This window comes from Hippopotamus amphibius, chromosome 8, assembly GCF_030028045.1.
Source record: "Hippopotamus amphibius kiboko isolate mHipAmp2 chromosome 8, mHipAmp2.hap2, whole genome shotgun sequence".
Classification (NCBI taxonomy): Eukaryota; Metazoa; Chordata; class Mammalia; order Artiodactyla; family Hippopotamidae; genus Hippopotamus; species Hippopotamus amphibius.
The window spans coordinates 113159595-113175904 of NC_080193.1; the positions used below are offsets into that span (position 1 = coordinate 113159595).

The following is a 16310-nucleotide window of genomic DNA, read 5'->3' on the forward strand; positions in this document are numbered from 1 at the left end:
TCTTGTAGGTCAAACCCGTGTTGTCCAAGGGTCCACAGTACATACATACATGCATTCCGAAATGAAGGCTTTGCCAACTGACTTGACAAGGTCACATAAAATGTCAGCAACAAACCAGAACTATATTCCAGATCTCCTGTCCTCTACTCCTATACTGTTACTCCCTGGCTCAAGGATACTTTTGCTTTTGTTCATTTTTGTTCTGTAATCTATTACATGGATAATCAGATATTGGCACTGTGGGATGACTACCTTCTCATGCTGTTATGTGAGCTGAGCACTGTACAATTTTTTTCTGGCCTTAAGCATAATCAGAACAATGTAATACCAAAGGGCTATCATGAAAAGGAAATGGCAAGAGTGATCAGATAAAACATAATTTTTTGGTTTTTTCCCACAACAGAGCTGAATTTTTTATGATTCATTCTTATTCTAATTTTTAGTTCTCCTCCTTTCTTTGGCCACATCATTAAACTTCTGGCAAGCTTTTACATTAATGTCCTCAGTAGTTCCCAGACTGCAGGGTAAAACCATAAATTTTTTTGGAAATATGCTTTATACTTTCCAAGCTGTTTTGAAACACCCCCCTGGTATTTGTAAGAGAGATGAGAGAAGTTTGCTTGCTACCCTACTTATGGTTACAGAAATGTAAGGCCCACCCAGTATAAAGAACAGGGGTAAAGAAAAATACAAGTCTTGTGAAGAGGTGCACTGGCCACTAAATTCTGACTCCTGTGAGAAACTGCTTTCAAAGATGGCAATCCTAAGACAAAGCCAATAAGCTGGTTGACCATGCTCTCCCAGCCAACTAGAAGGAATTCTCTACTCACCCTAATGACACAGTCCTGTCTTCATGAAAGCAGCCAAAGCTAGGCCCCCAGCAGTCAGATCACATGAAATGTTCCTATGCTGGTGAACCTTCCCGCTCTGGGGCTTTGGGAAGGTTGTAGTCACTGACAGTGGAGAAGGAATATATGTTCTTGAAACTTCTTGACTACCTCTTCATTCATTCAATACTGACCTCTAGAGGCGCTGATTGATATAGTTGATTCTCGTTATTCATGGTAGTTACATTCTATCAAATCACTGCCAACACTGAATGAATGATTACTGAACGACTGCCCCTAGGGGAAATACAAGGTCAGATTCCTGTCAGCATCTGGTCACATTTTCCTCAATCAATCAATATATAACAGTGTTTTATGTGCATTTCTGTTTTTAAATATCTTATTTAATATATATTGCTGATTCATTAACATTGGATTCACAGCCAAAAGCCCTATAACTAAAGCCTCAACGAAGCGTATGTAACACACATTTTTTCATAAGGAATTTTTTCCCCTAAGTCATATCACAATCTTCTTTTTTAAAAATTGTGGGAAAACACACATAACAAAATTAACTTTTAACCATTTTTAACTGTACAGTTCAGTGGCATTAAGTACATCTACACTGTTGTGCAACCATGATCAACATGCATCTCCAAAACTTCTTGATCTGCCCAAATCGACAACTCTGTAGCTACTGAACAGTGGCTTCCCACCATCGCACCCCATCCCTCCTCCAGCCCCTGGCAACCACCATTCTAGCTACTTTCCATCACAGTCTTCTTGCGCCTCGGAGCACAGCACTTCAGCACTATGCTTGGGGCATTTTAAATACGCTTCAGGGGCTTCCTAGGTGGCACAGTGGTTGAGAATCCGCCTGCTAATGCAGGGGACACGGGTTCGGTCCCTGCTCCAGAGCAGAGCAACTAAGCCCGTGCGCCACAACTATTGAGCCTGTGCTTTAAAGCCCGTGAGCCACAACTATTGAGTCCATGTGCTGCAACTACTGAAGCCCACGTGCCTAGAGCCCATGCTCCGCAACAAGAGTAGCCACGGCAATGAGAAGCCCACGCACCACAACAAGGAGTATCCCCCACTCACCACAACTAAAAAGAAAGCCCCCGCACAGCAAAGAAGACCCAACACAACCAATAAATAAAAACATAAACTTATAAAAAATAAATAAATAAATACGCTTTAGCATTTTAAACAGCGGAAACATCCTCAAAAAGCACACAAAAACGTGAAAAAAAATGCTGCTATATAGGATGCAAAAAGGGCACTTACTAAGCATGAGGACTGAAACAAGGCAGAGAATTGCCTTGGTTGACCTGGGCTGGGATCCTGTGTGTTGGAAACCAAATATTTCGCTGCTCTGTGCATGTGCGTAAATAACTATAAAAGCACTATGAGTATTGATTACGGGGTTAAAAATAAATTTCAGCAAAGAGACAGATCTGCAAATGTGGACTCCATGAATAATGAGCCACGGCCATATGGAAATGACGACTTTTGTTTTCTTTATTCCAGGCAGTAAGGATAAAGAGCTGAAATGTGCCTGTGATAGGACTGCCTTAGAACATTTATACTAGAGAGCTGGCCTATGTGAATGGATAATTGGCAGCTACAAACTAAAGCAATTCTAGTTCATGTGGAAGATAAATTTAAGCATAATCTCAAACCCCTCTGCATGAAACAAAGACCAAGTACTCAAGTACCAATTATCAATCACCTACTACGTGACAGGCACTATACTCAGCAATTTACTTGTATTATTGAATTACATCCCCCGCAAACTCTATGAGGAAACTGAAGGTTAGAGAAGTTAAGTATCTTAGCCATTATTACACAGTTAGAAGTGGCAAAACTGAGATCTGAACTCGGGTCTATCTGACTGCAGAACCTAAGGTCCCAACTGCTATGCAATTCTAATCGAGTTAAAGAAAAAAGATTTGATTTACTCAGAAGTGTATAGGAACATATGTTGCAATTACTATAACATTACAAAGATTTATATGTTTACCAAACAGATAAAAGTTTATAAACCTGATCTAATATTACTCCACAACAAAGAATATCTGAAATCCTTTAGGGCATCTGGTTTGTGTCTGGTTTTCCTTAATCTTTAATGATGGGCAAATCTAATGCATTATGTAACGCCATTTTTTCTCAAGAGATGTAGATACCTCTTAAGAATTTGATGAAAATGCATTAACTTTTCAGGCTACTGAGTTGCATTTTAGTGCACTGAGGCAGTAAATTAGTGTACAATGTGCAAAAGTAGTGACCTAAAAAATAAATATGTGATATGAACCACTGCATTCTCTTGGGAAAAAAAAGTAATGGATTAACTCTCTTAGGAGTCCTTAGCTTCCCCAAAAGAAGTAGGAAGAATAAATCTCCTGTGGCCTGGAAACAGCTTCTGTTTCTCACTGGCTATGTTTGTTTAGCTCTTTAATAGTTCATTTGATTAGATCTTGTGGCTCCCAAAGCTAAGGTTGAGAGTTTGATCCCTGCAGAGGCCACTTAAACTTAGAGAACAAAAAGCTCTATTCTCTGCTCCCAGACCTTACACCAAATCCCTGCCAGGTGTCTGCCCTCTGGTCAAATGAGAAACTGGCAAAGGGGTGCAAACCTAGCACAGTATTGGGAAATAGGAAAATGGGCACCCTTTATAATGGTGCTCCTTTCCTTTCATGTGTTCACAATATTTGGATATAATTTATAGAGAGTAGATACTATTTTTTTTTCTTTTTTTTCTTTTTTTACCACTGGAAATCTGAGGAAAACTTCATTACCAGTCATAAAATTCACTCTCTTCTTATTCTAAATTATTCTAAGCTTATTCTAAGTTCAGATAGCTGACATTATCCTCCTGGTAATAAACAGTGAAAAAATACATCCTCTGAGCAATTTTAATCTGCAACTTTAGGATAGGAAATAATAGTAATCAGAAATTGAATACAATTTTCATATGAATAAAAGATATTAAATTATTTTAAAATAATTCCATGAGGAATTTAACATTAGAGTATGATTTTCATTATGTGCTAAGAATTTATTCAGGAAAACAAGTTTCTCAAATTATAGCTGAAAACATCTTTTACTAGTATCACAAATCTTAACTTTTCTTTTAATTCGTCTTCCTAATTTAAATCTGTATTTCCCTAATTACACAGCACTAAAAATAATTTAATACAAAAATAAAATTCTTTTTACTTCAAACCCTTGCCTAAATAATATAAAATCGATTAATTTTTTGAGAAAAAACCATTTCAACTTTTTAAGTATGAAGTGTACATTAAGATTTACTTATTTACAGTATAATTTTAAAGTTTCATATATAAAGATGAACAAGATCTAAATGTAGTTTATATTACTGTTAACATAGATTTTAATTTTTCAAGTGTCTCATATCTTTCATTATTTGTAGATTTCTTTCTTTTATGAAGTAGTCAAATGAATCAGCTCACCCTTGACTGTAACAAAATACTGTTTGGTGACTTGTGACAGACAGGGTTTTAACCTCTGACAGCGAGATTCATTGTGGAGCAAGAGCCAATCATAGATCCTGACGACACTTGTCTCATCAAAGTTGGAATATAAAAAGCCACTTGGAATACAGTATAAAAGATTCCCTGGTGTGGCAAGTTGTCTCTCAGACTGTGCAGGCATTAACATTTTGCTTGGCATTACTCAAAAGCAAAAGAAAAGTAAAAGGAAGAAATAAGAACAAGGGAAAAGACTGTATTGATTTTAAAATCATGCAAAAACTGCAAATCTATGTTTATATTTACCTATTTATGCTGATTGTTGCTGGTCCCGTGGATCTGAATGAGAACAGCGAGCAAAAGGAAAATGTGGAAAAAGAGGGGCTGTGTAATGCATGCATGTGGAGGCAAAACACTAAGTCCTCAAGACTAGAAGCCATAAAAATACAAATCCTCAGTAAACTCCGCCTGGAAACAGCTCCTAACATCAGCAAAGACGCTATAAGACAACTTTTGCCCAAAGCTCCACCACTCCGGGAACTGATTGATCAGTACGATGTCCAGAGAGATGACAGCAGTGACGGCTCCCTGGAAGATGATGATTACCACGCTACGACGGAAACGGTCATTACCATGCCCACAGAGTGTGAGTAGTCCTATTAGTGCAGAGCAACAATTCTGCTGACTGTTGTTCTAGTGTTTATGAGAAACCGATCTATTTTCAGGCTCTTTTAACAAGCTGTTGGCTTGTATGTAAGTAGGAGGGAAAAAGTTTCTTTTTTTTCAAGGTTTCATGAGAAATATACTAATGAGACTGAAAGCTGCTGCATTATTTGTTTCCTTAGAGAGCTAAAGAGCTAAAAATAAAAAATAAAATGCTTGTATAGCATTAATGTTATATAGTTTAATATGACAACCATAACATGGTTATGCTTTCACAGCTTAATACCACCAGGGTAGGGACTGGGAGATACTACAAGCAATGCGAAAAACTTCCCTGAAATTTCATCACTGCATTTGGCTCTCTGAAATATACATATATAGTAACAGGTTTTTTTCACTAATAAAGAGAAAGGAAGAAATCTGTACATGTTGAAGCCTATTTGCTGAACACCTAGAATGACTTCTGTTATTCAAAACTATTTCTCACAGTCTTTTTATGTTCTTCACAAATTAAAGTATCTAATTTTGAAAGCTATTACACTGGAATGTATGAAAACTTTTTTTTTTTTTTATAAATTTAACGTATTACTAAGAGAAATGGTGAAGTAAACATAGCATAATGATAGCATGAGCTAATTATCAGAAAGTGCTAAGAAATAAACATTTTAATTGAGTAGGTTATGGCTCACAAAGTCCCACTTATACATTGACCATGGTACTATTGTTGAGAGTACCCGGTCTGCATATTTTCAGGCAGGCACATGCTTAATAACCTTCTAAAGTATTATTTTATTCTCCATAGGAGGGAGGACTATTACCTGTAGTATCTGCATTGCTTCTGAAAGATAATTTATTTCATACCATTCCTGTTGCAGGCAGTTCAAAACTATACTCAAGGAAAGGAGGACAGGCACCTTAACAGAGAAGGCATGACAAGAAAGATTTTTGTGCCATGTGTCTGTGATCTTGCTTTATACGGTGCTTTACCCATTTTAAACTGGACTCAAAACAGTTTCAAAATACTGTTTTTCTTATTAAGTAATTAGGTTATAATGCAACAAATAATTTTCCTTTAAGACTGTGCTATCAGATAACCTTTGAGTAGATCTGCCTTATTTATAAACAATCTTGGAAAATCAAAAGGAAAGAAATTTCTAAGTGCTTCTGCTTACAATGACAGCCTGGCCCTAAAGACAATATTTTCTAAGTTTTGAGAGAGCCTGAATGCAACATCTAAATTTTGGTGCTAATTACCTGATACTTTTATTCCTTTAAAAGGCTATCCCAGAGCCCAAACATAACAGATGTACTATATTTTCTACCAATTCCTGAGGCTCAGTTAGTTGCTCAGTGTCTTATCCCCAGGTAATTCAGGCCTGGGGGAAGGGTTCCTTCTTTCAGACTGATTGGTACAGCTGCTCAGTAAGTGTAACTACTCAGATTCCCAAAGAATTCTAAGTGGATGTTCCTCCACAGTGTCTCTTGTTCTCTCTAATCACCATCATTTTAAAATTTCATCCACTCTTCATTCCTTAATAGAATTTTCCTTAGTCCACAGCTCTCTGCAGAGGAAGTAGGTTTCTCATAAACAGCTGAAAAAACATGCATCTAAAAAAATCTGAAAAGCTACACTAATTATTTTATTTGATAGTTTTCTGAGTTATGAATGAAATTCTACATATTTTTTCATTTTAAAAGACTAACTATGCATGCATTATTCCAGTAAAAATGCTCACTGATTAATATGGAGGGGTTTATTCATTTTTCATGAAAAATGATTTCAGTAACTTTTTTTCCTTATTCATTTACAGCTGATCTTCTAATGCAAGTGGAAGGAAAACCCAAATGTTGCTTCTTTAAATTTAGCTCTAAAATACAATACAATAAAGTAGTAAAGGCCCAACTGTGGATATATCTGAGACCCGTCAAGACTCCTACAACAGTGTTTGTGCAAATCCTGAGACTCATCAAACCCATGAAAGACGGTACAAGGTATACTGGAATCCGATCTCTGAAACTTGACATGAACCCAGGCACTGGTATTTGGCAGAGCATTGATGTGAAGACAGTGTTGCAAAATTGGCTCAAACAACCTGAATCCAACTTAGGCATTGAAATCAAAGCTTTAGATGAGAATGGTCATGATCTTGCTGTAACCTTCCCAGGACCAGGAGAAGATGGGCTGGTAAGTGATTACTGAAAATAACATTCTAAAAACCTTGCTATGTTTTTATTCACAATGTGAATGAATAGTAGTGGAAAGTAACTACCAGCTTCCATTGCTCATAAGCCAGACAAAGGTATCTTACCCCAAAGGGAGCCCTGTACCCAATAAAAGTAGGTGTCCAATTTCATATCCTATGAAACACTCTCTTGACACTTTTAGTTTGTGTGAGGATTTAAAAGATAAAAGTTATACCTAGTCCTGAACTTCTTAAGGAATGCTTTTGAATTGGGAATGAAATATAAAGTGTTTTTCATTGATGTGCTATATGATTATATAAATAAAAACATGAAGTCTTCATAGTGGATTCTAGTACATACCCAACAATTTTTTTTTCCCTAGAAGAGTGCCAAATGTGTCAACATTTTGGTTTTTTTTTGGCTTAATAAAGTAAAAAAAAAAAAACCTCTAAAAATTTTAATTAAAATAAAATGCTTTTAATTATAGCAATTAACTAAATACAATATGTTTAGGCTTATACACTATTAAATATACTATATTTAAGATACCTCATGATAAATATATTCCTTATTTTGCAGGCTGCTGATGCACTGATGTATATGTGGATTACTCTGTGAATTACCCCTAATAAAATTTAAAATTTCAGGGTAGTTAATCTGTACCACCCAGCTTATTTCTGAACTGTCTTACTATTCTTTTGCAAGAGTTTACTTAGGTAATGGCAACTAATTTAATATCAGGCCAAACAGAGACAATGCCTCATATGTTATAAAAATTAATAAAAACCATTTTAAAACCTAGTATAAATTTAGAGTTACTTGCTCTTCTGGCTTGTCTATGCTTGAGTTTACTTCTGTTTTCAAAAACTTATTTAATGTGACCATATTTCTACTTCCATTTATTGATATAATTTACAACAAAAGACTATAATTGCAAGCAATGTGTTATCTTTTTAGTTTTTAAATGGTCTTGTTTGTAAAGAATATATAATTAGTAAGTCATATCTACTTTAAATGAAAACATATTAAAAGATTACACAGTTTTCCAAGTGACCTACTTTTCTTTAAATATGCTACATAAAATGTGACTGACTCCAAAAATGATGTTATTATTTTGTATAATCTTAAATACCAATAATTACCAGGTCTATTTTGATTTTGATATAGGAAAAAAACTACTATTAATTATTTAAGAACGTGTTCTTTTGTATAGGTAGCATTTTAGTGATCAAAGTTGTTGATGTGACAGAGGATTTATTTATTATTAAACAGCTGGTTCATACAATGTATTCCTTAGACTTTTCCATATAAAAGGAAAAATATCTCAAATGCATGAAAAGATTGGGGCAGAGGAAGGATTAACAAATTATTGTTTAAATATATGAACAGAAACATTTTTCAGTGAAAGAATAAAGGAAGTATTATTGTATCTTCTTCTGAATCTGTCCCTCCCTCTCTTGGAGTTGGTCTTTCCAACCCAATATACCTACCACTACTTTTACCATCCTACCTTCATCATCCTACCTTCCTTTTTCTCATTACAATTTGTACAGTGCTGGGTGGTAACTATTTTGGTTTGGCATTAATATCCAAGGATCCTTGAATAAGATCTAGTGAATGGAGGATGGATGAGTATACCTATCCCACCAGGACTCATCAGACATATTTAGCCCCCATATTTAATCAACAAGCAGAAAGAGAGAAGCTAGCTTCTCCCCTCCCTCCGTTCTTTCCTCTTCCCTTTCTCTTCTCCTCCCTCTTTCCCTTTCTTGCCATCACTATTTTCAGAGCATCTATTATGTGCCAGGTGTTCAGATACTCAAACTGGGGAAAACAAGAATCAATAAGACAAAGATCTGACCACAGGGGAATTTGTATCGCTGCTATAGTCTTTTGAGCCATAAGGGAAGATTCAAACCTGGTGTAAATTAAAATTCCTTAATGCTGTGCCTCTTAAAACCATGTGGTAGAAGCACAATGATCAGTTTCTTCAATAATGAGTCCCTGAGGTGGGAAAGTGTTTCGGGATCTACTACTATTACTAACTCTTCTTTCCTGTTCACACAGAATCCCTTTTTAGAAGTCAAGGTAACAGACACACCAAAAAGATCCAGGAGAGATTTTGGACTCGATTGTGATGAGCACTCCACAGAATCTCGATGCTGTCGTTACCCTCTAACTGTGGATTTTGAAGCTTTTGGATGGGATTGGATTATTGCACCTAAAAGATATAAGGCCAATTACTGCTCTGGAGAGTGTGAATTTGTATTTTTACAAAAATATCCTCATACCCATCTTGTGCACCAAGCAAACCCCAGAGGTTCAGCAGGCCCCTGCTGTACTCCCACAAAGATGTCTCCAATTAATATGCTATATTTTAATGGCAAAGAACAAATAATTTATGGGAAAATTCCAGCCATGGTAGTAGATCGCTGTGGGTGCTCATGAGATTTATATTTGGTTCATAACTTCCTAAAACGTGGAAGGTCTTCCCCTCAACAATTTTGAAACTGTGAAATTATGTACCACAGGCTATAAGCCTAGAGTATGCTACAGTCACTTAAGCACCAGCTACAGTATATGAACTAAAAGAGAGAATATATGCAATGGTTGGCATTTAACCATCAAAACAAATCATACAATAAAAAGTTTTATGATTTCCAGAGTTTTTGAACTAGGAGATCAAATTCCATTTATGTTCATATATATTACAACATATGCAGGTAAATGAAAGCAATTCTCCTTGTGTTCTGGTGAATTAAAGGAGTATGCTTTAAAGTCTATTTCTTTACAGTTTCATTTAATATTTACAGAAAAATCTATATGTAGTATTGGTAAAATGCAGGATTGTTATATACCATTATTTGAATCATCCTTAAACACTTGAATTTATATTGTATGATAGCATACTTGGTAAGATGAGATTCCACAAAAATAGGGATGGTATACCATATGCAAGTTCCCATTCCTATTCCGATTGATACAGTACATTAACAATTCATGCCAATGGTGCTAATACAATAGGCTGAATGGCTGATGTTATCAGGTTTATCAAATAAAATACATTCAGTAAAGTAAGAAGTTTCTCCTTTCTCCAGGTGCATTTTCATACTCCTCCAAATGGGGATCGGATTTTCTTTAATAAAAGAAACCATTTTTCTAGAGGTCTGTATTCAATTTTGTAGCATACTTGGAGAAACTGCACTTAAAAGGCAGCCAAAAAGTATTCATTTTTACCAAAATTTCAAAATTATAGCCTGCCTTTGCAACACAGCAGTTTTTATGATGAAATAATGGAAATGACTGATTCTATCAATATTGTATAAAAAGACTTTGAAACAATTGCATTTATATAATATGTATACAAAATTGTTTTGTAAATAAATGTCTCCTTTTTTATTTACTTTGGTATATTTTTACAGTAAGGACATTTCAAATTAAGTATTAAGGCACAAAGACATTTCATGTATGACAGAAAAGCAAACGCTTATATTTTGGAGCAAATTAGCTAATTAAATAGTGGTCTTAAAACTCCATATGCTAATGGTTAGATGGTTATATTACAATCATTTTATATTTTTTTACACTATTAACATTCACTTATGGATTCATGATGGCTGTAAAATGTGAATGTGAAATTTCAATGGTTTACTGTCATTGTATTCAAATCTCAACGTTCCATTATTTTAATACTTATAAATATTATTAAGCATACCAAAATGATTTAACTCTATTATCTGAAATCAGAATAATAAACTGATGATATCTTAACAATTGTTAATTTTATTTTATAATTTGATAATGCATATATTTACTTCTATTTTGTAAATTAGGATTTTGTTAATCAAATACATTATCTTATGACTAAGTGAAATTATTTCTTATATCTAATGTGTAGAAACAATATAAATTATATTAGTGTTTTCACCTTTTTTGAAAGACACAACAGTTTTATGCTATAATAATTAATTCTGGATTTTTGGTTTTCACTTTATTATAAAAGTTTAATGATTTAGCACAAAAGAATGGTTTAGAAATTTTAGGTCTGATACTCTAGTTTCTCATGAGTGAAATTCCTGTTAAATTGGTTCTGGTCAAGTTGCTTTAAACATACAAAAGCAAGGACTAGTTACATCTGTTTCATTTCTCTTTATCTTGACCTGAAAACTATTTATATGTTTTCATAGGTTCAATTTCCAAATGCATTGCAGTTGGCAAGGGTATATGGTCCTAGAGTTACACGTTCTGCTGAAGCCACAGGGACACAGGGAAACTGCATCTTTTTCCTAGCACTTAATGATACTGCCACATTTAGCTGAGTTTTGGGGGCACGAATTTTCAAATTGAATTGAAAAATAAAGTGCCTAGAATCCTTAAGTGCAACACTGTACATAAATGTTTTTGAATTGAGCTCTCTTCTCTAGCCCTGGTCAGTTTAACAACTTAGCTCTAAGGCAGTGACGTTGTCTAATGGGGGAAGTGATTAAAATTCTGTCTAGTGTTACAGTTCTTAAATAAGTAATTTATAATTATTATAAATGTAATTTTTAACCGTGAAAGACATTACAGCAATTTACACTCATACAAACAAAAAAAAGTGTAGTACTTTTTCTAATTTTGATACTGACATATTTAACACTGACAAGGCTGGAGCTATAAGGGAGTTGTCCCTGTAAGGAAAGAAGCCAACTGTGGTAATGGGGAGAGGCCACTTTTTAGGTGCACATATCAGAACCTACTTCTTCCAGGGCCATGAATATACATGACCTAAACGTCTAGGTCAGCAGGCCCATTAACTCACCTTAAGCTCTGGAGTACAAATAACTAGGGACCTTGATCCCTACAGTGGGAACTGTGAGGATTGAACACCCTCAGTTTCCAAGCATCCAGTTACAGGACTCCCTAGTCTTTATACTCACCCTTACCATTGAGCCCCAGGATCACACCAACCTCTCCATTTGGTAGCCCTCTTCGAAACCCGTATGACCCTGAAAGAAAACATCAGGACCAATTTCTTTTGTGACAAGACCTAGGCATTCCTTTTCCTGTTTTGTCTAGGTCCTAGGGATGGCAAAGACGCTCTGCCAGTCTGCCTATGGCACGTGACCTTCATTTTCAGCACCCCTGGAATATCCGCTTGTGATATGTGACACCAGTCCCTGAAAGTTTCAGAAAACATTATGTAAGGTTCAATGCAGTGTATCAGTTGTAATGTTCTGAATATTTTATCATACTTCTCATACTTCCCACAAACCTATGTTAGTTAAAAAAAAAAAAACCACAATAAAAGTAAAAACAAACAAAAAACTCTTTCAAACACTATGGTTCTTTTTGTATTCAAGTTGGTTTTTGCACTTCTGTATAGAACTTTATTGAAAGATAAAAAGGCAATATTTTGACATTGACAGTAGTTAGATTAGAATTCAATTATTTTATCCCCCAAACAAAAACAAATCTATTTCACTTTAAACCACCATATACTTGTTTAAGAATGTCAATGACCCGCTTGGGTCTGTTGAAAACTAGGGACACACTCACCAGGTAAAAGAAAACTCTCAATTTTGCATATAATTTCAGGGAGTTTAGGGTCTTCCTAGAGCCCATTCACAGAATCTAGTTTACAAACACTTAGAAGGGATATCAAATTTTCCTTAAGATAAAAATTATTTATGAAGTAATAAAATATAAGGGCCTGTTTCCCAATTTATTAGTTTTAATCCTTACCCAATTTGAATGTTTGAAAAGGAAAATAAATATCAAATTAGCCTGGATGTCTTAACATGGCTAAAACCCTTGCTAATTACCAAAACATTCTATGTTTCTTAAAGATCATCCAATCATCAACCGGCACATCTGTGATAGATTAAACTAGACAGCTGAACAAAAAGCACTTCAAATTATGAACTCACATTCTTTTTATGTGTCAAAAACAAAATCAATAAATCATCAGGGCTTCTGATATCTGGGTGTCAGAATTAGGAGGGTATGAGATGATAACATTTACTGAGCACCAGATTTGTGCTAGGAACCTTCCCGACATGCTCCGCGTAGGAGACATTATTGTCCCCAGTTGACAGACGAGAACTGTGAGGAACTGAGACAACAGGAGGTACCTCAGTGGCTGGTCTGGATCTGAATTCAGAGCAGTTCAACACAATGATTCATTGCTCTGGTTACAACAATTCTCCACCAGGTCCTAATGAAAGAGGGAAACTATATTTTTTATAATTTGTAACATATCCTTCTCTATATTCAGCATTGGTTTCTGCAAATGTTGGGTGGCTGCATTTTAATGAGGGAGGTTAGAGCTGGTATTATGAGAAGGTGGAAGAAGAGTAGGTAAATAGCAAAGCAGAGAAATATACACAAGCGATAGAAGTGGGTCAGTGTCATAGGATGTGAGAGCTGGAATAGATCTTAGAGATCATCTAATTTACATGTGACAGAATTGAGGTCTAAAGAGAAGGTTGCCCAAAGTCATAAAACAAATTGGTTCAAAAACTGAGACAAGAGTTCTGAAATGCTAGAGTAGAGTGGATGGTGGGTCAGAGTGAGAAGGATGATTCCAAAAGACAAAACGCAGGAGAGCTAAAAACAAAAAAACCCTCTGAGTCACGGTTTGTTAGCTGGGGAATGTCAATACTGGGCACCAACTAAACGTCCATGGTTTACATCTATCTAAATAACTCTTTTCTCAAGCTAGAGATTTTCCTGGACAAATAGACTCTAGGGAAATCTATGGTAGTATGTGATTAAAACCACTACTTTACTGTGTATAGTAATACAATTTGAAATAATAATATATGAATAATTAATAACTTTCAAAGTGTCCTCATGTTAATGATATAATTTTATCTTCATAATGCTGGAAGTTAAGTATTATTATTATGCCCACTTCATAGAGGGAACAGAGGCTAAAATAATCAAATTGCCCAAAGAAATGTAGCATTTATATTTGTATATTAATTATTTAAGAAGTAGGAATATAAATCAAATGTTATACTTGTTTGATCATTCATTCCAATACTTATTTAAAATGTAGCATGATTAAAACATTCCATTTAAAATATCAAATGCTCACTTTAAAAAATAAGACACATGAATACTACCTAGTAATATAACTAAGAAATTAAACCATAGGCTCAAATGTGATATGCAAGTCATGATTTGCCTGGCATGTGACATATAGTGTTGAAATTTCATTTGCATGGTCATTCAGTTCCAGTTCACACATTGCAAAACATATCAAAGTAAACTATACTAATTTGGTCATCCCTGAGTAAGATGTCAAGCAATGCAAAGTGGTACTAAATTTAGTTCATTCATGCCTAGATGGAATTTTGCAGAGGAAGTCTTTGAAAAATTAATACATTTTCAGTAGACAGCATTCATTTATAGCTAGATTATCTGTTACCATTTAAAACACTAGATAGAGGGATTATTTATATGTGTTACTAGATTACCTATCAAAAGACCTCAATAAATATCACATCCTGTCAAGAGCACAGGATGCTCTTGAATGTAAGACTTTACATATGAAGCTGCCTAAATTATCTGACAGGCATAAAATGTATGTATAACAATAATAATAGACAACGCCCCAATACTCTGTTACAATGGTTGAATAGTTCATTTCAGCTATGGTTTAACATTACACTAAATATTCCTGATACAGAAATACATAGCTTGGCAATGAAGCAAAGAAATACATACTAAGTTTTCATTGATTCCAATTTTGGATTACTGTAAGATAGAAAAGTTTTTAACAGTATAATGCTACTATTTTGACTCTATAATAAAGGTGATTATTAAACACACACATATATTTACCTTCTTGAAAAACTGACTTTCATAACATTTTCTTTTGTTAGTTCTGCATGTGTACTATAGGCAAAACACTATTCACTGGAATTAATGTACAGAGATCTAAAACATATTCCCAGATTCTGATCTTAAGGTCTGTTGGAGAGTTCTCCTGAGAAGGGCCAACAGATAAATTTGATTCAATTAATCTTAAAGGTAAGCTTTCAACCAAAAATATAAAGGGATTAACCTACTAATTCACACCTTTAATTTGTCTTCCTAGCCATTCAAGATTATTCTATTAAGAAAACGTCCTATAATGCTATGTTCTTTCTTTCTCCTAACATCTTATGAAGGACCCTATTCAGAACAAAATCTGATTATGCGGTTTTGGCCATGGATCCTCCACAAGACTTTCCCAGATCCGCTCCCACGGACACTAACTCTGACTAAGAAGCCAAACGTCTCTTGGCTCTATTCCCATGGAACTCAGAATTTTGGCATTACCTCTCCACTAGCCAAAAACAAAACATGTCAATACAGGATGGTTTGCCTGCATCATGACATCAGATCCTCATAATGCTGAGAGGGAATTCTGAAAGTGAAAATCAAGCATGAAACACCAATTTACTGAGCACGCTGAAGTGACTGACTGTGGGAGAAAACCCAAATTGTTAAATGGAAACAATCAGGCAGTCATTGAGGCAACTGCTTGGCTTGAGCTCCAAGAATATCTTCCTGAAAAGCTGCATACTTCTCAGCAACTCAAGAAATGGCATGAGTTACATGGCTGCCTGCACCCTAAGGAAAGGATTCTACTGAGGAAACTCAGCTCTGAATCAGGCCAGGTGTCATGGGATAGAAATTAGAGCAAAAAAGAACAAATGAGATTGTTTCCTACTTGCAGATGTTCCCTGGCAGTAAGTAAAATTGTCCCAAAGTCTAAAATCTATCAGGAGCTATGCCTTATGAATTAGTGAATTTAAGTTCCTTATGGCTCCAGGGTCAGAGAAAATTCCAAGGAAGTTGCATAGGACTGATGGGAAGCTAGCTGGGTTCCCATCTACTCATAGGCCAGGATGCATCCCTAGGACTGAAATACCCTGCACCAACTGGGACTCTCCTGGGAGAATAGCCCCGCACTGTAGTGCCAGCAGAGCGTCCTCCTTTGCTGAAAGAGGTGGGCAGAATGTGAACAGTGAGTCCCACCTTGCTTTTACCAGATATTTGAACAAAGAATGCTGGTACTGGCCAAAGAGAGCAGTGTCATTTCAGGGCAGAATTTGTGCCAAAGGCTGGAATCTGGCTTTATATCTGTTGATACAATATGTATTATGTTGAC

The 16310-nt window shown here is 35.4% G+C and overlaps 1 protein-coding gene across 1 annotated transcript; it reads left to right on the plus strand.

Annotated features, from left to right (window-relative positions):
* The first annotated feature begins 4383 nt into the window (after positions 1-4383).
* Positions 4384-11157, plus strand: MSTN (myostatin). The gene is made up of 3 exons (XM_057745280.1): positions 4384-4964; positions 6793-7166; positions 9233-11157. The coding sequence occupies exons 1-3, from the start codon at positions 4592-4594 to the stop codon at positions 9611-9613; spliced, it is 1128 nt and encodes a 375-aa protein (XP_057601263.1). The 5' UTR covers positions 4384-4591; the 3' UTR covers positions 9614-11157.
* The last annotated feature ends 5153 nt before the right edge of the window (positions 11158-16310 follow it).